This window comes from Salmo trutta, chromosome 10, assembly GCF_901001165.1.
Source record: "Salmo trutta chromosome 10, fSalTru1.1, whole genome shotgun sequence".
In the NCBI taxonomy this organism is placed as follows: domain Eukaryota; kingdom Metazoa; phylum Chordata; class Actinopteri; order Salmoniformes; family Salmonidae; genus Salmo; species Salmo trutta.
The window spans coordinates 18,972,426-18,994,548 of record NC_042966.1 but is presented as its reverse complement, the minus strand read 5'-3'; the positions used below and the strand labels follow the sequence as shown (position 1 = coordinate 18,994,548).

The 22,123-nt window shown below is 43.1% G+C and overlaps 2 protein-coding genes across 2 annotated transcripts in view; both read left to right on the top strand.

The window, feature by feature from the left end:
• Window positions 1–3,644: 3,644 nt before the first annotated feature.
• LOC115200853 (uncharacterized) lies at window positions 3,645–5,302 on the top strand. Its single transcript, XM_029763976.1, has 5 exons — window positions 3,645–3,783; window positions 4,010–4,126; window positions 4,304–4,459; window positions 4,600–4,704; window positions 4,844–5,302. Exons 1-5 carry the CDS (start codon window positions 3,735–3,737, stop codon window positions 5,032–5,034), a joined length of 618 nt encoding a protein of 205 aa, XP_029619836.1. The 5' UTR covers window positions 3,645–3,734; the 3' UTR covers window positions 5,035–5,302.
• Window positions 5,303–7,130: 1,828 nt separating this feature from the next.
• dnah9 (dynein, axonemal, heavy chain 9) overlaps window positions 7,131–22,123 on the top strand; it is a 126,193-nt gene continuing 111,200 nt past the window's right edge. The window contains exons 1-14 of the mRNA XM_029764754.1: window positions 7,131–7,947; window positions 8,751–8,947; window positions 9,211–9,369; window positions 9,562–9,692; window positions 9,948–10,159; window positions 10,517–10,750; window positions 11,247–11,414; window positions 11,984–12,100; window positions 12,296–12,446; window positions 12,662–12,776; window positions 12,894–12,962; window positions 18,849–18,975; window positions 19,169–19,424; window positions 21,247–21,488. Of these exons, the coding sequence (XP_029620614.1) occupies window positions 7,597–7,947; window positions 8,751–8,947; window positions 9,211–9,369; window positions 9,562–9,692; window positions 9,948–10,159; window positions 10,517–10,750; window positions 11,247–11,414; window positions 11,984–12,100; window positions 12,296–12,446; window positions 12,662–12,776; window positions 12,894–12,962; window positions 18,849–18,975; window positions 19,169–19,424; window positions 21,247–21,488 (2,529 nt within the window). The 5' untranslated portion in view covers window positions 7,131–7,596. The remainder of the gene's footprint in view (window positions 7,948–8,750; window positions 8,948–9,210; window positions 9,370–9,561; window positions 9,693–9,947; window positions 10,160–10,516; window positions 10,751–11,246; window positions 11,415–11,983; window positions 12,101–12,295; window positions 12,447–12,661; window positions 12,777–12,893; window positions 12,963–18,848; window positions 18,976–19,168; window positions 19,425–21,246; window positions 21,489–22,123) is intronic.

Here is a 22,123-nt window from a genome sequence, read left to right as displayed (position 1 = left end):
CAAAGGATTTTAGAGACAAAATTTCAAACGCAAGGAAACTGAATAAATGTGAGGTTTGACATGCATCTAAAACACGTGTCATTTATACTTACAATTCCCTTATCCAAACTGATTACTCATTTAACTAGCTCTTATCAATAGCTCTTATCAAGTTACTTCTTTCAGAAAAAAACAAAGTAGATGTTTTTTCTCACTTGGAACCGGTATGTTCGCTAGACCTTATTCATGTTTTCCTTGTGCGTAAAGGTGGTGGAATTGTTAGAGAATTGAGTCAAAGTCAGGATACAATGTATCTGTAGACATACCTCTGCCACGCCTTCATTTATCTGATCTCCACCCCAAATGAATAGAGGGTCAATAGCACGCTATTCTCATGCTTAGGTTTAAGGTCAGAATACGTACTCTATAGAGAGAAAAGTGCATAAAAAGGGAATAGCGTTCCATTTACGCGCTTAAAACTCAGGTCGGAATTGGGACCATAGTGATGGGGTAATCCACGCTATGTACGGTTCAAATCAAATCAAATCAAATCAAATTTATTTATATAGCCCTTCATATGTCAGCTGAAATCTCAAAGTGCTGTACAGAAACCCAGCCTAAAACCCCAAACAGCAAGCAATGCATGTGAAAGAAGCACGGTGGCTAGGAAAAACTCCCTAGGAAAAACTCCCTAGAAAGGCCAAAAACCTAGGAAGAAACCTAGAGAGGAGCCAGGCTATGAGGGGTGGCCAGTCCTCTTCTGGCTGTGCCGGGTGGATATTATAACAGAACATGGTCAAGATGTTAAAATGTTCATAAATGACCAGCATGGTCAAATAATAATAATCATTGTAGTTGTCGAGGGTGCAACAAGCACGTCCGGTGAACAGGTCAGGGTTCCGTAGCCGCAGGCAGAACAGTTGAAACTGGAGCAGCAGCATGGCCAGGTGGACTGGGGACAGCAAGGAGTCATCATGCCAGGTAGTCCCGAGGCATGGTCCTAGGGCTCAGGTCCTCCGAGAGAAAGAAAAGAAAGAGAGAAAGAGAGAATTAGAGAGAGCATATTTAAATTCACACAGGACACCGGATAAGACAAGAGAATACTCCAGATGTAACAGACTGACCCTAGCCCCCCGGCACATAAACTACTGCAGCATAAATGCTGGAGGCTGAGACAGGAGGGATCAGAAGACACTGGGGCCCCATCCGATGATACCCCCGGACAGGGCCAAACAGGCAGGATATAACCCCACCCACTTTGCCAAAGCACAGCCCCCACACCACTAGAGGGATGTCTACAACCACCACGGTTAATAACAATGTGGGTTTCCTAATTTGTGTTTATGTTTGTTTTACATTTTCTGTATGATTTTTACTTTTTAAAGTACTCTCGGAAGACTAGCCATTGGTGGGCTAAGAGAGGTCCTAATAATAAATAAACTATTAAAAAACCCTGTGTTTCATTCAAACCTGAATGAGGGAGTGTGTCCTGAGAGTGCTTGACTCAACAGGTGTGTCTGTCTGGTCTGGAGCAGAATCCTGGACATACTGTACACTGAGGCTACAAAACATTACAAACACCTGCTCTTTCCATGACATACATAGACTGACCAGGTGAATCCAGTGAAAGCTATGCTCCTTTACTGATGTCCCTTTGATGAAGAGGAGGAGACAGATAAAGAAGGATTTTTAAGCCTTGAGAAAATTGAGACATTGATTGTTTATGTGTGTCTTTCAGAGGGTGAATGGGCAAGACAAAATATTGAAGTGCCCTTGAACGGGGTATGGTAGTAGTCACGTTCAACAGTTTTCCGTGTTTATCAAGAATGGTCCACCACCCAAAGGACATCCAGCCAACTTGACACAACTGTGGGAAGAATTGGAGTCAACATGGGCCACCATCCCTGTGAAATGCTTTCAACACCTTGTATCAAATCAAATCAAATCAAATTTATTTATATAGCCCTTCGTACATCAGCTGAAATCTCAAAGTGCTGTACAGAAACCCAGCCTAAAACCCCAAACAGCAAGCAATGCATGTGAAAGAAGCACGGTGGCTGGGAAAAACTCCCTAGGAAAAACTCCTGAGAAAGGCCAAAAACCTAGGAAGAAACCTAGAGAGGAACCAGGCTATGAGGGGTGGCCAGTCCTCTTCTGGCTGTGCCGGGTGGATATTATAACAGAACATGGTCAAGATGTTAAAATGTTCGTAAATGACCAGCATGGTCAAATAATAATAATCATAGTAATTGTCGAGGGTGCAACAAGCACGTCCGGTGAACAGGTCAGGGTTCCGTAGCCGCAGGCAGAACAGTTGAAACTGGAGCAGCAGCATGGCCAGGTGGACTGGGGACAGCAAGGAGTCATCATGCCAGGTAGTCCTAGGGCTCAGGTCCTCCGAGAGAAAGAAAGAAAGAAAGAAAGAAAGAAAGAGAGAATTAGAGAGAGCATATTTACATTCACACAGGACACTGGATAAGACAAGAGAATACTCCAGATGTAACAGACTGACCCTAGCCCCCCGACACATAAACTACTGCAGCATAAATACTGGAGGCTGAGACAGGAGGGATCAGAAGACACTGTGGCCCCATCCGATGATACCCCCGGACAGGGCCAAACAGGCAGGATATAACCCCACCCACTTTGCCAAAGCACAGCCCCCACACCACTAGAGGGATATCTACAACCACCAACTTACCGTCCGAAGACAAGGCCGAGTATAGCCCACAAAGATGTCCGCCACGGCACAACCCAAGGGGGGGGCGCCAGCCCAGACAGGAAGACCACGTCAGTGGCTCAACCTACTCAAGTGACGCACCCCTCCCATGGACGGCATGGAAGAACACCAGTAAGTCAGTGACTCAGCCCCTGTAAAAGGGTTAGAGGCAGAGAATCCCAGTGGGAAGAGGGGAACCGACAAGGCAGAGACAGCAAGGGCGGTTCGTTGCTCCAGCCTTTCCGTTCACCTTCACACTCCTGGAGTGTAGAGTCCATATCCGATGAATTTAGGTTTTTCTGAGGGAAAAAAGAGGTGCAACTCAATATTAGGAAGGTGTTCCTAATGTTTTGTAGACTTAGTACACTCAGTGTAGATCAAGTAATTGACCATTATGAAAATAGAGTCTATATGAATGTTAAAAAAAACATGATTTGTTCCAGCTTGACCTTACTGTGAGCATGATTTGTTCCAGCTTGACCTTACTGTGAGCATGATTTGTTCCAGCTTGACCTTACTGTGAGCATGATTTGTTCCAGCTTGACCTTACTGTGAGCATGATTTGTTCCAGCTTGACCTTACTGTGAGCATGATTTGTTCCAGTTTGACCTTACTGTGACCATGATTTGTTCCAGCTTGACCTTACTGTGAGCATGATTTGTTCCAGCTTGACCTTACTGTGAGCACATAAAGGAATGCAAAGGTGACATTCACACAAAAAGGACGCCGTGTCAGCAGCAAATGTGTTGAGCAAATGTTGTATATTTTGTTTGGCAGACCTTTGTGTCCTCTATGATAAACCAACCACTCTACAGCCCTTGGGAATATGGAGATAAATGTCACATTATAACAATACTGTACCTGATACATTTGGGGGAATTTGGGAAATGAATGATTAACTTATGTGGATAAGAAACGGTTTGAATAGGCTGAACTATCAGTAAATGATGTGAAACAGTTGAAAGACTCTTGAAAGACAGCTGTATTTGTAAGGAGCTCAGTTCATTTGTACCTCATAGCGGTCTATCTGTCCACGATGAAGCTCATCCTGGCCATCTCCTGCACCTTCACACTGTTCTACACAGGTAACTTACTGAATCCATGTAGATTGATTCTTACATATTTGTCAGTAGACCCAACATGTCCATTTGTACACCTTAATTTGACATACAGCAGTTATGTTCAATTTGATGTATAATAACATGATGACGATCACAATTGATGAGTTTAGTTAATTATCTGTTAAACGAATCGACCACAATTGACATATATGTTTCTTTTTTTCATAATCTTGGATGTTTTGGTTTCTAGCTGACATGCTCAGTTGCTACACCTGTGAGCCCGAGGATGAAAACTGTCGGACAACAGTATTAAAGAATTGTTTGAGAGCAGTATGTTCCACCTTAACAAGAATAGAATATCCTTCAGGTAAGTATGGAGTTGAGTCTGTTCTTGTAATAATGGGTTGTAATAAATTCCAGACTCATTACACATTGAAATATTTTTTCCCCCCAACATATTTGTATTTTATATTTCAAATGTACAATTGCACCGTTGTTACAGTTTGCATTGGGAATGATTTTTAACCTCTTCTCTCTCCATCAGATTCCATCAGAGTATCTAAGGGTTGTACATATGTAACCGAAACCTGTTATTTCATGGATAAAGTAACAGAACTGTCACTGAACAACGGATACTCACACGCCTCCCAATCCTCGCTTTGCTGCAACACGACAGGCTGCAACATAGACACCCTCCCTGGTAAGAACACCCATCTAGTCAAATTTACAAGCTCTCAGCTCTCCACTGATGGTCTAGTTTGAGAAAGGCAACGCTTGATATTTATTCGTTTGCGTAGGTTGTTATTTAATGACATGGTTGTTAATCTGTGCTCTGGGCAGCCCTCAGTGACAAGCCCAATCAACTACAATGTCACACCTGGGTGAATGGTACTTATGAAGTTTTGCAATGCGTTGGAATTGAAGACCACTGCTTCAAATATAAACGTGAGTTCATTTTCACTGGCATGAAACCCCATGAGACATGACACGTTTGAATTATTTTAATACTCTATTTCTAGATTTCCAAAGAGACATTGACAACAAGACATGTTTTAGAGTCTTTTTTTGTTTTGCATGTTGCCAGAGCCCACTCCTGATGGGGGAAAAGACACCATCTATGGAGGATGTGCCTCCAGTGACTCATGCCTCTGGTCTGAGATGCCCAACCAGACTGACCTCAACTGTTGTAAAGGGAGTCTGTGTAATAAAGCCATGGGCATGAGTCTGAGCTCTCTGCCTCTTCTGCTGGGTCTCCTCATCATCTCACTGGTCTAGTTAGTGGGAGGAGTCATGGTAATCCCAACCGTTGGTGTGATATCCACAATTAATCAATGTGTCAGTACATTGGTACATCTAAGAAATTTGAAATATAAGTAATATTATTGTGTTTGGATGTTAATTTATTCGCAAAAGAAATGGAAATTGTAGAATTGTTTTAAAATCTGTAGTCACTCATATCACTCTTTACTCTTTACTTGTACGTTACGTTACTGTATATTATAAACTGGGTGATACGAGCCCTGAATGCTGTTTGGCTGACAGCCGTGGTATGTCAGACCGTATACCACGTGTATGACAAAACATGAATTTTTACTGCTCTAATTACTTTGGCAACCCGATTATATTATGCCTTTATATAATTAAGCAATAAGGCCCAAGGGGTTTGTGGTATATGGCCAATATACCACGGATAAGGCCTGTATCCAGGCACTCTGTGTTGCATCGTGCTTAAGAACAGCCATTAGCCAATTTATATTGGCCATATACTACACCCCCTTGGGCCTTATTGCTTAATTATATAATGGCATAATATCACCACAAAACTATGTTACATACGGTACAATGCAAAGACCAAGGTTGCTCCCTCTCTCTCATCAACTTCAATTGTACTCTCTTCCTAAACAAAGGTCTTACACATCTGAAAGCAGTAAAGGAAAAGGAAATAGAGAGAAGGACCACCAAACATCTGATGCTAAACCAAAGAATGTTAACGAGGCCATAAATAGATTTTTATACCTTTTTACTATGTTTGATATGATGCCATTATCGGGTGAACGTAGCAGGGTAAAGTCAGGTCTGATGGGGCAGAGAGTAAACAGATTTAGGAGATGAGTTTATTCTCAGGTATATGATCATACCCTATATTTGAGCTTCTCTTAGTTTTTCCTGTACTGCTTTTTAGTTGAGGTTTGTAGCTAGCTGAGGGTTGTAAGATGGCAGTGTGTACCCATTTATATCAACAGTTATTATCAATCGTTTATTATATGCTTAATGTGCTTTGGGACCAATAAAATAAAAGTAAATCATCCTTTATGTGGATGCCTGTCATCTTTATTTGTTTATTTTGTAAAGATGAATAATCCCACAGTGGCTCAGACACAGAGGCATCAGTGGTAATGTACATAACCATGCGAACGGATAGCCACCCGGCTAGCTGTTAACAACAGCCCTCTTGTATCAATGACGAAGACCCTCTTTGATTGTGGAATGGAAAGCCGGACCCTGGGCTGGTCTGGTTGTTGCCTTTGGTCTGTCATGCTAATCTTCAAAGAGGGAGACGAACTGAGACTCCTTGGTCGATGGGTTCCGGGCACACACATACACTGGGTTCCCGGCACACAAACACATACACACACTCGCTCGAACACACTCGCCCACACTTACGCAGACACACACACACACAGACACTCTCTCTCCCTCCCCCTTTCTCTCCTATGGAGGTCTATGTTGTTTACTCAGAGTTCACTTATCCCTTTGAAAGTGGACAAAAGAGGACAAAGACAAATATTGTATGTTATGCTGCTGATAATGCTTTTATTTCCTCCCCACATCAGACCCCTGAATGATAATAAACACTTTCTGTTTTCTTTTGCCAGATTTGACATGTATCATCATGATGTTAGGATTGCTGATATTTACTGTACGTGACAGAAAGATGGAAAAACACAAACTGTTCATTGGTGGTTTGATCTTTTTAATCAGGAACAGAGAAAGTACATCTCAGATAGTGTATAATGAATGAAGTAGTAGTGCAATATTTAGTGTTTATGGCCAATGCTTTTATGTCCCATTTGCTTTTAGATTTATCAGTCTTTAAAGCTTCAAAATGTTATGTTCATACTATTTTCACAAGGAGATAGGATTGCTTGATGTGCTTTACATGTCAAAGTAAATAGAAACGTAAAACCTAACTAAAGTTCCCAAATAAGGTCATACTTTATTAGGGTCAGCTATTGGTTAGGACCAGCCCTTGCCCTTAATAGAGGTCACTGGAGTGGTTGGATGAGGACGACCAGGGTAGCTGTTTGTACTCCACTGGTGCCACTTTGTGGCAGGTATTGGCTATTGCATGTTTCTGTATTTGGGATAAGATAAATGGTCCGTCTATGGCCCTGACGTCTTGCTCAACATTATACGCAAAAAAATGTGGGATAGCCCAATACAAGGTCTACGATAGGAGACTGAAATTATTTTTCCTTGAAATGGTGTGGTGGTAGGCTACCCTGCATGTTTCCTTTTGCGCACAACGTTTTACCATTGTTTATCACCTGCTGCAGTGCTTCTCATGTAGGCTAAAGTGAATATTCCCCTCTGTCTTGAGAAGTCGGCACACAAACAGAAAGCGCGACTAGTTACCTAGTTAACCTATCTGGAAGAATGACATGGGTCAGAGCCAGGAGGTAGCTTTTGTACACCAAGCAACGGATGGTTCATTAATGCAAACACAGCGTTACTATGGAGGCCAGGGCACAATCCCTGTATACACAAACCCCCTCACGCCACCGGGTCACTGGCAGTGGGCTTAAGAGCCGAGGAGGATAGTAGAACAGGGCCAACATGGAAGATTCTCCGGCGGAGGACAGGAGATTCGAATTCATAGAGAAGTACGTGTTAAAAACTCTAAAACTGAAGCAAGACCGGTGGCAAAAATGTATTTCCACCGATGACAACAAGCAAGTTATTCTGGAGTTCTTGGACAAACCCGACCAAATTACACTGGTCGTGTCTCTGAATGCAGCAGGCCACTTGCTGCCCACTGTCGGGTTTCCAGCGAGCGTTAAGAACAAGGGTGTTTACTTCGTCAAAAAAAGCAAGACAGCTCTAACCCCTGACTCAGTGAAAAGTCATTTGGTATATGGAGACTTGTCCTACGCGCCGCTTGACCAGTTTTCTGCACTAGTGGAGGAGGTAAGAATGAAAGTAATGCTCACTGCGCAGGACAGCTCACCGATAACAGGTGTGTGTATGTTACAAACAATTGAACTAAAATCAACGACAATACTTTACACAGGCATCTCATATTATTTTTAGGTAATGAAATGAGCAGTGGTGGAATAAGTACCCAACTGTCATACTTGAGTAAAGGTCAAGATACCTTCATAGAAGTAAAAATGAAAGTCACCCAGAAAAATACTTACGTCTGAAAAGTAAATATAATTGCAAAAATATATTTATGTATCAAAAGTAAAGTATAAATAATTTCAAATTGCTTATAATAATCAAATCGTACAGCACAATTTCCTTGTTTTTTTAATTTACTAACGGATAGCCAGGGGCACACTACAATACTCAGACATAATTTACAAACGAAGCATTTGTGTTTAGTGAGTCCTCCAGATCAGAGGCAGTAGGGATGACCAGGGATGTTCTCTAGATAAGTGAGTGAACTGGACCATTTTACTGTCCTGCTAAGCATTGAAAATGTAACGAGTACTCTTGGGTGTCAGGGAAAATGTATGGAGTAAAAAGTCCATTATTTTCTTTAGGAATGTAGTGAAGTAAAAGTAAAAGTTGTCCAACATATAAATAGTAAAGTAAAGTACAGATACCTAAAAAAACGACTTAAGTAGTACTTTAAAGTATTTTTACTTAAGTACTTTACACCACTGGAAATGAGTGAATAATAGCTATTATTATTATACATTATTTTGTAATACTCTTTACTGTGATAAAGTTGCTGTTATACTTATTCTCCCCCTTATTCCTTTCAGGTTGTGGTCCCATTGCTGTCCAACGGCAGGAACCATAGTGAATGGCCTCAGGTGGTGTCCCAGGACATTCAGCGCCATGTTCATTCCCTGAAGACCAACGTGTTTGTGGTGTCTGGCCAAGTGAAAGGCAAGACTCTGCTGCCTTTACCACCTGGGGCAGAGAGAGTGGAGCAGGCTGCCCTGGAGAGGGACAAGAGGTAACCTAAATGACCTGCTGTCTCATATTATTACAGGACATTACGACACAGTAGAGTTATGCATTATAACGCGTAATAACATTAGTGTTCAAATATATAGGTGTGTTATAACATATACACCTGTATTTCCCCAGACTTGATAGATATCAACATGCTTTATTATTCAGCTGGTGTCACCAGATCCTTAGGCTACCCTAACCCAGACCTAACCCCTAACCCCAGTCTCAAACCCCCTATCTAACCCATGTTATCGCCGCCTACAGGGGAGATGTAGTGGACAAGAGCATCATCCATGCCATTGAGTCAGTGGTGATAGAGTGGAGCCACCAGATTCGTGGGGTCCTGAAGAAGGACTCGTCTGAGCCTCTGCTGGAGGGAAACAGTCCCACACCACACACTGAGATTAACTTCTGGAGGAGCAGGTCAGTACTGTAGTGGGCCTACACTATATGCCATGGCCCTGCGTTGTGCTCAGTAGGCAGGAAACAGTAGGATTTTTTTTTTTAAACAGTGACCCATATATAAACAAACTTTTTTTTCTCTCAATATGTATGCATATAAAAACGAATGTATATGGCACTACTTGTTTCACTCCAATTAACTTCTCTGTATAGATATGCAGACCTGGAGTGCATCCACTCTCAGTTCAAGTCCTCCAAGGTCACCAAGATGGCTGAGCTGCTGGATGCCATGGAGAGCAGCTACTACCCTGCCTTCAAAGACATGCTACAGGATGTTCTAGCAGGTAAATTAAAGCCCCATTTGAACAAATTGGCGATAAAGTAAAACCGCACTGTGGGTTCAACTAATGTTAATGCTATATCGGAGGTGTTCATTAGGTGCTACTAAAACTAAGACACCATGCGAGCTTTCTACTATCTTTGTGTCTGAAGGGACTGGGGACCCCGGATTGTCCTACTGTATTAGAATGTAGTGAACTTGAACTTGTGTGTGTCTGATTCTGTATCTGTCTGTGTGTGCGTTTGTGTGTGTGCCCCAGCCCTAGAGGAAGCTAAGGACATTTGTACGTACCTTCGTCCGCTGCAGCGTCTCTTTGAGGACCTGGAGAATGTGGAGTTTCCTGAGGTCAAGGGTCAGATCGGGCCTCTGATGCACGTTGTGTGTCTGGTGTGGTCCAACTCACGCTACTACAACACCCCAGCACGCCTCATCGTCCTGCTACAGGAGACATGCAATCTACTCATACAACAGGTACATGAATACACAGTCAATCATGTAATAGTGGTGGTAGTAATAACTCTATGAAGTACTTTTCATCCATTTTGCAGTAATGCAACATATTCTCCAGTTGCATTGAAAAACAATGTTTTTTTTTGTTTTTAAATGACTTTCATGTTTTGATGTGTGTGCTTTACTTACACGACTTACAAGACTGTGCCCATTATTAAATTCATACAGTCTCATGAGGATATATGAACGTTGTGGATTTGACTGCTAACTGCTGTTTCGATTGTTGTATATGTATAGAAAGGTGAATAGATGTACATGTATATCTATGGATATGGTCTTCATTTGACATCGCAAACTCTGATTTGTCCTCCACCTCAGGCGCGGGTGTATCTGAGCCCAGAGGAGGTGCTAAAGGGAGACGTGTCTGAGAGCCTGCGGAAGGTCCAGACCACACTGGACATCCTAAACACCTTCAGACTGACCTATGAGGAGAAGAGGGCCAGCCTGGGCCAGTACCAGAGGAAGGGCAGGGAAGTCCGACCGTGGGACTTCCACCCGCTCATGGTCTTCTCTGGCCTCGACCACTTCATCGACCGGGTAAAATCCATTGAGGTGAGTGTCAATGAATAAAAACAGAGTTTACTTTTTTTAATATATTTTTTTATTTCCTTTAGAAAAATGTATGGAATATTGAAACACATGAACTTATTGAACACATCAAAAATAGTGAAATTACACCCTACAGACATCAATATTGTACAGATATCAGGATTCATATCTATTCAGTCCGAACCCACATTAATAAGCCAAACATACTGTGTACTAGGGTTGGGCGGTATTAAGATTTTCATACCATCATACAGTTAGTTCCTGTACCATACCAGGATATACGGTATTACCGGCAGTGCACACAAGGGGCACTATTTCTTTCCAAACCCCTCAAAAATAGCAAAGAAAAGTATTGATCCAAGCTAGCCACCAAAATACCCTGGTATACGGTATATACTGTTTACCATAAACACCATAACCACAGCCAATACACTACATTAAATGCTTGATGTTTAACAGGGTCTCCTCTGTGTTTGTCCCTCTCTGTCCCTGTCTGTAGGATGTCCTCCTGACAGCAGTAGACCTGTTAAAGCTGGAGAAGGTGGAGTTTGGAGGCATCCGAGGCAGAGCTCTAAGCCAGCAGGTCCTGTGGCTCCACCAGGAGTTCCTGGACACATATAAAGTCCTCACTGAGAAGCCCTACGACTGCCTCGACGTCAACAATACGGTACAGCAGGGTTCCCCAACTGGCAGTCCGCGGACCGAATTTGGCCCCCGGGTGATTTTATTTGGCCCCCGAAGTTTTCTGAGCAAAAAAAATATATGTCATATATATATATTTTTTTGTGAATTGTTTGACATAAAAAACTGTAAAAATACCAGAAAAAAATCTGTTCCAATTGCTTGTTCCAAAGTATTCCCACGCAGAGATATATGTGATTTTATATAAATCTAAGCAAGGTTTGAAATTATTATGTTTTATTCAAATATTATATCTGTTTGGGCTTCTTGTGGTCAATTTGCAAATTATTTGTAATTATGTTCCGGCCCCCTGACCATCCACTGAAGAAGAAATCGGCCTGTGGCTGAATCTAGTTAATGATCCCTGCGTTACACTGTAATGAAGAAGGAATATGGGAACAAGGGGCAATAATCTACTGTAACATCAGATATGGTTAATATTGGCCAAACACATTTGAGGTGAAGTAATTTCTTTGTGGGCTGTCTAAAAGGCTGTAGAAAAGGGCTTGAAAGGGCTGTCTAACTATCTATCTGACTGTGTGTGTCTCAATGTAGGAGTTTGAGGCAGACGTGTGTGAGTTCAGATGTAAGGTGGAGGATACAGACCGTCGTCTGGGAGCAGTCTTCTGTCAGGCCTTCGATGATGTCTCTGGACTGGAGCACGCATTCAAGGTGAGGAGAGGCTACACACACACACCACACACATACCACACACACCACACACACACACACACACACACACCACACACACCACACACATACCACACACACCACACACACACACACACACACACACACACACACACACACACACACACACACACACACACACACACACACACTGATACCCTACTGTTCTCCCTGCAGGTGCTGGATATGTTTGGCAGCCTGTTAGAGCGCCCCCTCGTGGCAGCGGATGCTCTGGACAGATATCCTCTCCTTATCAGCCTGTTTGACAGAGAGCTAGACTGCTGCAAACTGCTCTTCAACAAACACACACACACACAGGAGGAACTGGGTAAAATACCTTGCTTTTAACTCATACCATTTTCTATCATCATTTCGTACCAAAGTAATACATGTAAAGAAATCATCAACACTCTTGCTACGATGAACGTTTGACCGTTTACTAGTTTACCTGCTACTGTTATCACTGCTGCCATGTGATACTGTTTCTCCAGAACCTTTACCTCTCTAGTTAGTTCTACAATGTGTGTGTTTCTATCCCTCCAGGTTATACTCTTGTGAATAGGAACATGCCAGCTGTAGCAGGAGGTATGAGGTGGGCTCAGCAACTACAGGAGAGAATCCAGATCCCCTTCTCCATGTTCAGATACATCACCTACCCGTGAGTCTCCTCTCTCACCCCACATCGCTACTTTACCCGTTAGATTCTACTGCTGGTGGTTGTACCAGTATTAGCTTAGCAGAAGTTCAGCCTTTGCGTGTGGTGGTTTCCTCTCAGGTGTCTGGAGTCTACAGCAGGAGGAAGAGCCGTACGGAAGTATGAGGAGATGATGCAGTTACTGGATAGGTATTTGAACTCTATTTTATCTCTGTAACTTCTCATTTCTTTTATAGTATTTTATAGTATTTTATAGTATTTTTCTTCAACCCTCTCCCCCCCGGGATCTTATCTGCTACTACTTTCTGAACAACTCTATTGAAATGCGTTTAAAAAGGAAATCCTGTAAGCTTTATAGAAATCCAGCATTTCTTTCTAATGTAAATCAGTGTAGTGGATTACGTGTATGGAAGGCAGGGCCACAGCGGAGTAGTATGGAGACATGGAGCTCCAGTCGTGATTTATGTTTTCATTGTGGCGGTGTGGTTCTGTGGATTATTTCACGGAGCTCTCATAATCTCATATGCTCTGTCGTCATACTAATACCCTGTGTACAACGGCCCTACACGTCCAACATAGGAACCTGCAAGACAAAGCATTCTATTGTGTTTCAATGATGTTCTCTCTCTCTCTCTCTGTGTGTGTGTGTGTGTGTGTGTGTGTGTGTGTATGTGTGTGTGTGTGTGTGTGTGTGTGTGTGTGTGTGTGTGTGTGTGTGTGTGTGTGTGTGTGTGTGTGTGTGCGTGTGTGCGTGTGTGCATGTGTGCATGTGTGTATGTGTTTGTGTGTGTGTGTGGGCATATTATTGTTATTTTATAGTGTTACTATTTTTTGTTGTTGTATCTATTTGTTAATTTCCTTACTTTTTAACGGCATTGTTGGGAAAGGGCTCGTAAGTAAGCGTTTCACGGTAAAGTCAACACTTTTTCTATTCGCCGCATGTGACAAATACAATTTCATTTGATATGCGCACGTACACACATTACCACTCGCATTCCGTTGCATCAAATGTGCAGTATCACCCATTTCATTGTTGTCCCTGCACCCAATCTAATATACGACGATGAACAACGTGTCCCCTGCACCCTGCTCACTCCAGTCAGACTTTAGGAACCTTGTTATACTGTTGTAATCAGCAGCGCTGCTTACATATTCCAGTCAGCTATTAAAGGCATTCACACACACACACACACACACACACACACACACACACACACACACACATACACACACACACACACACACACACACACACACACACACACACACACACACACACACACACACACATGCACACACATGTGTACACACACACACACACACGCAGTCATTACGCTAACACTAAACAGTGTGATTTATAGTTTTAGCCCAGGCGTTTGATTGCCTCAGCGTCTGCTGTGCCTAACTCGGGAGATGAACCATCAGCAGGAATCCAATAAGAACCTCAGTGCTCTGAAGCCCTCACCATAAACAGTCTATTTACAGATTGGTACAGCCGTCCGGGAGCCTGACATAATGTCTGTTCTCTGTAGTGAATGAATCCGTTTAGTCGTCCCCGACTGTATGTTCCTCCTCCTTTACTAGACTCCCTGTGTAAGTGAGAGATGAAATAAATGAAATCAGCCACCTGAGCCTGCTCACCCCGCTATGATCTACAAGGCGGAGACAGTACAGGTGCATCAAAGCCGGGACCGACAGACTGAGATACAGCTTTTTCGTTCCAGGCCATTAGACTGTTTAACAGTCACCTCTAGCCTTATTTACTGTTCTCTCTCTACCCTGCATCTTAGAGACTGCTGCCCGATGTATATAGAGAACACTGGTCACTTTAATAGTGTTTACAAACTGTTTTACCCACTTTATACTGTAGTCAAGTCATTGAACACTGGTCACTTTCATACTGTTTACATACAAAACACACCATTATATGTCTATATATACAGTACCAGTCAAACTTTTGGACACCTACTCATTCAGGGGTTTTTCTTTATTTTTACTATTTTCTACATTGTAGAATAATAGTGAAGACATCAACACTATTAAATAACACATATGGGATCATGTAGTAACCAAAAAAGTGTTAAACAAATCAAAATATTTTTTTTATTCTTCAAAGTAGCCACCCTTTGCCTTGATGACAGCTTTGCACACTCTTGGCATTCTCTCAACCAGCTTCACCTGGAATGCTTTTCCAACTGTCTTGAAGGAGTTCACACATATGCGGAGCACTTGTTGGCTGCTTTTGCTTCACTCTGCAGTGCAACTCATCCCAAACCATCTCAATTGGGTTGAGGTCGGGTGATTGTGGAGGCCAGGTCATCTGATGCAGCACTCCATCACTCTCCTTGGTCAATTAGCCCTTACTCATTGTCCTGTTGAAAAACAAATGATAGTCCCACTAAGTGCGAACCAGATGTGATGGCATATCGCTGCAATGCTGTGGTAGCCATGCTGGTTAAGTGTGCATTGAATTCTAAATAAATCACAGACAGTGTCACCGTCAAAGCACCCCCACACCATCACACCTCCTCCTCCATGTTTCACAGTGGGACACACACATGCAGAGATCATCCGTTCACCTACTCTGCGTCTCACAAAGACACAGCCGTTGGCACCAAACATCTCAAATTTGGACTCATCAGACAAAAGGGCAGATTTCCACCGGTCTAATGTCCATTGCTCGTGTTTCTTGGCCCAAGCAAGTCTCTTCTTCTTATTGGTGTCCTTTAGTAGTGGTTTCTTTGCAGCAATTCGACCATGAAGGCCTGCTTCACGCAGTCTCCTCTGAACAGTTGATGTTGAGATGTGTCTGTTACTTGAACTCTGTGAAGCATTTATTTGGGCTGCAATTTCTGAGGTGCAGTTAACTGCAATGAACTTTTCCTCTGCAGCAGAGGTAACTCTGGGTCTTCCTTTCCTGTGGCGGTCCTCATGAGGGCCATTTTCATCATAGCGCTTGATGGTTTTTGCAAATGCACTTGAACAAACTTTCAAAAGTTCTTGAAATTGTCCGCATTGACTGACCTTCATGTCTTAAAGTAATGATGGACTTTCGTTTGTCTTTGCTTATTTGAGCTGTTCTTGCCATAATATGGACTTAGTATTTTACCAAATAGAGCTATCTTCTGTACACCACCCCTACCTTCTCACAACACAACTGATTGGCTCAAACACGTTATGAAGGAAAGAAATTCCACAAATTAACTTTTAACAAGGCACACCTGTTAATTGAAATGCATTCCAGGTGACTACCTCATGAAGTTGGTTGAGAGAATACCAAGAGTGTGCAAAGCTGTTATCAAGGCAAAGGGTGTCTAATTTGAAGAATCTCAAATATAAAATATATGTTGATTTGTTTAACACTTTTTTCATTACTACATGATTCCATATGTGTTATTTCATAGTTTTGATTTCTTCACTATTATTCTACAATGTAGAAAATAGTAAAAATAAAGAAAAACCCTTGAATGAGTAGGTTTGTCCAAACTTTTGACTGCTACTCTATGTTTAAGCAATAAGGCCCGAGGAGGTGTGTTATATTGGCCATATACCACAAACCCCCGAGGTCACTTATTGCTATTATAAACTGGTTACCAGCAGTAAAAATACATGCTTTGTACTACCCATGGTATACTGTCTGATAAACCACGGCTGTCAGCCAATCAGCATTCAGGGCTTGAACCACCCAGTTTATAAATATATACACTGCTCAAAAAAATAAAGGGAACACTTAAACAACACAATGTAACTCCAAGTCAGTCACACTTCTGTGAAATCAAACTGTCCACTTAGGAAGCAACACTGATTGACAATAAATTTCACATGCTGTTGTGCAAATGGAATAGACAACAGGTGGAAATTATAGGCAATTAGCAAGACACCCCCAATAAAGGAGGGGTTTTGCAGGTGGGGACCACAGACCACTTCTCAGTTCCTATGCTTCCTGGCGGATGTTTTGGTCACTTTTGAATGCTGGCGGTGCTTTCACTCTAGTGGTAGCATGAGACGGAGTCTACAACCCACACAAGTGGCTCAGGTAGTGCAGCTCATCCAGGATGGCACATCAATGCAAGCTGTGGCAAGAAGGTTTGCTGTGTCTGTCAGCGTAGTGTCCAGAGCATGGAGGCGCTACCAGGAGACAGGCCAGTACATCAGGAGATGTGGAGGTGGCCGTAGGAGGGCAACAACCCAGCAGCAGGACCGCTACCTCCGCCTTTGTGCAAGGAGGAGCAGGAGAGGCACTGCCAGAGCCCTGCAAAATGACCTCCAGCAGGCCACAAATGTGCATGTGTCTGCTCAAACGGTCAGAAAAAGACTCCATGAGGGTGGTATGAGGGCCCGACGTCCACAGGTGGGGGTTGTGCTTACAGCCCAACACCGTGCAGGACGTTTGGCATTTGCCAGAGAACTCCAAGATTGGCAAATTCGCCACTGGTGCCCTGTGCTCTTCACAGATGAAAGCAGGTTCACACTGAGCACGTGACAGACGTGACAGAGTCTGGAGACGCCGTGGAGAACGTTCTGCTGCCTGCAACATCCTCCAGCATGACCGGTTTGGCGGTGGGTCAGTCATGGTGTGGGGTAGCATTTCTTTGGGGGGCCGCACAGCCCTCCATGTGCTCACCAGAGGTAGCCTGACTGCCATTAGGTACCGAGATGAAATCCTCAGACCCCTTGTGAGACCATATGCTGGTGCGGTTGGCCCTGGGTTCCTCCGAATGCAAGACAATGCTAGACTTCATGTGGCTGGAGTGTGTCAGCAGTTCCTGCAAGAGGAAGGCATTGATGCTATGGACTGGCCCGCCCGTTCCCCAGACCTGAATGCAATTGAGCACATCTGGGACATCATGTCTCGCTCCATCCACCAATGCCACGTTGCACCACAGACTGTCCAGGAGTTGGCGGATGCTTTAGTCCAGGTCTGGGAGGAGATCCCTCAGGAGACCATCCGCCACCTCATCAGGAGCATGCCCAGGCGTTGTAGGGAGGTCATACAGGTACGTGGAGGCCACACACACTACTGAGCCTCATTTTGACTTGTTTTAAGGACATTACATCAAAGTTGGATCAGCCTGTAGTGTGGTTTTCCACTTTAATTTTGAGTGTGACTCCAAATCCAGACCTCCATGGGTTGATAAATTGGATTTCCATTGATTATTTTTGTGTGATTTTGTTGTCAGCACATTCAACTATTTAAAGAAAAAAGTATTTAATAAGATTATTTATTTCATTCAGATCTAGGATGTGTTGTTTAAGTGTTCCCTTTATTTCTTTGAGCAGTATATATTCCGGTCTCTGACAATGCTCGTTCTGATATTTCTTAATTTCTTAGTTTTCTGGATTATGTGTGTATTGTATATTTTTACAATTGTTTTATTGTTAGGTATTACTGTACTGTTGGAGCTAAAAACACAAGCATTTCGCTGCCCCTGCGATAACATCTGCAAATCCATGTACGTGACCAATACATTTTGATTTGATATGTCTGTGTTGTTCTCAATCCTCATTTTGGTTTAGTCGCTTTCGCTGCATGTTTCTGTTTGATACTGAAGATCAATCTTTTTTTTTAATACAGTGGCTCATTAGAGAAACAAATGTCTGTTATTACAGTTTATTGAAATCTGCAGTAGCTTGTTTAGCAGAAACGGTGTAATAGGAATATGTTGCTTGTTTTCTTAATTGATCAACTAACTTACTCTCCAAACCAGTTTTTCCCAACTCCTGTCCTCTAGTACTCCCAACAGTATACATTTTTATTGTGGACAAGCACACCTGATTCTACTTTCCAACTAATCATCAAGCCCTTGACAAGTTGAATCGGGTGTTTTTGTCCGGGGCTACAATAAATCTCAACCAACTAATTCTCTAAACCAGGGGTATTCAACTCTTACCCTACGAGGTCCAGAGCCTGCTGGTTTTCTGTTCTACTTGATAATTCATTGCCTTCACCCGGTGTCCCAGGTCTAAATCAGTCCCTGATTAGATAAGGAACAATGAAAAAAAGCAGTGGAACTGGTTTCGAGGTCCAGAGTTGAGTTAAACTAACTAGCTTTGTTAACCAACTACCTCCCTCAGTTACTCCCGTCAGCTGTTTGATGTATGGACTGAGACGGTGGGAGAGAAGTCCCAGTACAATCTCAACCTTCCCCTCATCAGCCGAGACCCAGCTACCCGCCTCATCTCTGTCAATTTCAACCCACAGGTACTATAAACGTAACTCCGTCAGTTTCAACCCACAGGTACTGCTAGGGGAAAATTGTATTCAAAATTACTGTAAATTACATTGTTGCTACAGCGAACTTGTTATTTTTGCTCTCCCCCTCTACCTCTCTCTCTTTCTCTTCCTCCTACCTCCTCCCCCTGCAACCCCACCTCGCCCCTCTCCCTCCCCCCAGCTGGTCTCAGTCCTGAGAGAGGTGAAGTACCTGAAGGCCAGGCAGACAGAGTCCATCCCGGACACTGCAGAGCAGATGTACACTAGCAGGGGTCAGCTGTGGCAGTACATAGCCAACCTGGAGCTCACTGTGAGGAGATACAACAAGGTGGTGAGCACGGTTCTGGAGGTGGAGCACCCACTGGTCCAGGGTCAGCTCAGAGACATCGACACGCATCTCAGAGAGGCAGAGGAGGACATCAACTGGAACAGCCAAGGTGCCCTGATGTTTCAACTTGGGCAAAAACAGTCCACATTTTCCTTTTCTCTTGGGCTTGGCTACAGTACTCTACTGTTCTACTGTAACCAGGCACTGCAGGAGTCATATATTCTCCTCACATGCCTTTTTCCTGTTGTTCCCTCCATCCTGGTCAGTTCCGGGACGATGTCATGACATGAGACCCCAGGAGAGAAGATGTGTTTGGAACAGATGACTAAGCCACAGTGCTTCAATCATTGATTGATACAGTGTGATTCAAACAGTGTTGTTAGGGAGGGTTGTGGTGGTGCCTACTGTAGGACCCACAGCTTCCTGAAGGACAGGGTAGAGAAGCCTGTGTGGCTCAGTTGGTAGAGCATGGCACTTGCAACAGCAGGGAAGTTGGACAATTCCCACAGGAGACCAGTACAAAAAAAAGAAGAAAAAAATATATCCACTCACTGCTATAACTCGGTCTGGATAAGAGCTTCTGCTGAATGACTAAAATGTAAAAAAAAAATGTACATTTACGACTACAGTCTCAACGTCAACAGTGAAGAGGCGACTCCGGGATGCTGGCGTTCTAGGCAGAGTTGCAAAGAAAAAGCCATATCTCTGACTGGCCAATAAAAAGAAAAGATTAAGATGGGCAAAAGAACACAGACACTGGACAGAGGAACTCTGCCTAGAAGGCCAGCATCCCAAAGTTGCCTCTTCACTGTTGACGTTGAGACTGGTGTTTTGCAGGTACTATTTAATGAAGCTGCCAGTTGAGGACTTGTGAGGCGTCTGTTTCTCAGACTAGACACTCTAATGTACTTGTCCTCTTGCTCAGTTGTGCACCGGTGCCTCCCACTCCTCTTTCTATTCTGGCTAGAGCCAGTTTGCGCTGTTCTGTGAAGGGAGTAGTACACAGCATTGTGCGAGATCTTCAGTTTCTTGGCAATTTCTTGCATGGAATAGCCTTCATTTCTCAGAACAAGTATAGACTGATGAGTTTCAGAAGAAAGGTCTTTGTTTCTGGTCATTTTGAGCCTGTAATCGAACCCAGAAATGCTGATGCTCCAGATACTCAACTAGTCTCAAGAAGGCCAGTTTTATTGCTTCTTTAATCAGAACAACAGTTTTCAGCTGTGCTTACATAATTGCAAAAGGGTTTTCTAATGATCAATTAGCCTTTTAAAATGATAAACTAGGATTAGCTAACACAACGTGCCATTGGAACACAGGAGTGATGGTTGCTGATAATGGACCCCTGTATGCCTATGTAGATATTCCATTAAAAATCAGCCGTTTCCAGCTACAATAGTAATTTACAACATTAACAATGTCTACACTGTATTTCTGATCAAGTTGATGTTATTTTAATGGACAAAAAATGTGCTTTTCTTTCAAAAACAAGGACATTTCTAAGTGACCCCAAACTTTTGAAGTTTGTAGTATGTGTAGTATGTGTGTGTGTGTATATATATATATAATTTCTTATGGAACATGCCAACCAGATCGTATTTTATAACTTAACTAGTCAGGTTGGCAATAGAACAGGCTTTGAAATGATGCCCACCTGACCCAGATAGTGATATATAATGGTCCGTTTCTGCGTAAACAACAACAATAATTGTGTAATGGCAGGGATGCAGAGTTGTGTTCCAAACAAAACAACTACAAGTGTGCTTGCTGTACTTCCTCATCGGCACAGCTAGGAGAGATCAAAAACGCACCTTATAGTTGAGGGCTATTTTTTTGTCCCTTTAAAGTGCATTGAAATGACTTAGATTAAACGTAGATTTGAAACCGTAATGGCCCTTTAACGTCCATTTTCTACCCCTGTTTGTGACCAGGTATCTGGGAGTACATCCAGGAGGTGCGTGAGTGTGTGTGTGACCTGGAGAGGAGGCTCCAGAGGACCAAGGACCACGTGGAGGAGATCCAGGGCTGCATGAGGGCCCTGGCCAGCCCCCTCTATGACCGAAGGGAGGGCAAGAGAGACACCCTGCTCAGCCTGGACGACAGGGCTGACAGGCTGGAGAGGTGTTACGCCCAAATACGCTCTTCCGGAGAGAAGATACACTTCCTGCTGAAGGTGACTATGCCAAATAACATGAAAGTCATAAACACTTCTGGCTTTGCAGGGAACTTTATTGACCATATTAGGAGTTATGTGTTAGTCAAAAGTTAAGAATTTGGCAACTTTTGCAAATGTTTTGTTGTCTGAGTGAGGGAAATGCTGTGAATTAAGAGTACTCAATTTATGTTGAAAGATGAGACGTTGTGGATTATAATTAATACTGCTTTGATGTCATACAAGCAAGCCAAACACCCGCGAGTCCAAATGTGTACTTCACATTTCCATACCATAAAACATGTCATATGCAGTGTCAACTTTTATGGTCATTATGGTTGATGTACAGTTACAAGATGACACAGGGTCATACCCTGGGTTGTTCTGAACAGAGTGAGCCTACGTTTGTCTATTGTGAAGAAAATTCACAGCGGAAACACGCACGTGTGTGCACTCAATGACACCTTTCTATGCTCACCAAAATGACGATCTGTTTCTCCGAATTGCCTTGTGAAAGCCGAACACTGTAAGATCGTATATTATAACTTAACCAGTCATATTGGCAATAGAACAGGCCTTCAAATGATGCCCACCTGACCCAAATAGTGATATATAAGGGTTTGTTTCTGCGTAAACAACAACAGGGATGCGGAGTT

Excerpts from the sequence above, each read along its gene's own strand:
- LOC115200853 (XM_029763976.1), top strand. The coding sequence starts at position 3,735 with ATGAAGCTCATCCTGGCCATCTCCTGCACCTTCACACTGTTCTACACA. Across the intron at positions 3,784-4,009 it reads CTTCACACTGTTCTACACAG|CTGACATGCTCAGTTGCTAC; the intron begins GTAACTTACTGA and ends TTTGGTTTCTAG. Across the intron at positions 4,460-4,599 it reads CAACATAGACACCCTCCCTG|CCCTCAGTGACAAGCCCAAT; the intron begins GTAAGAACACCC and ends TGCTCTGGGCAG.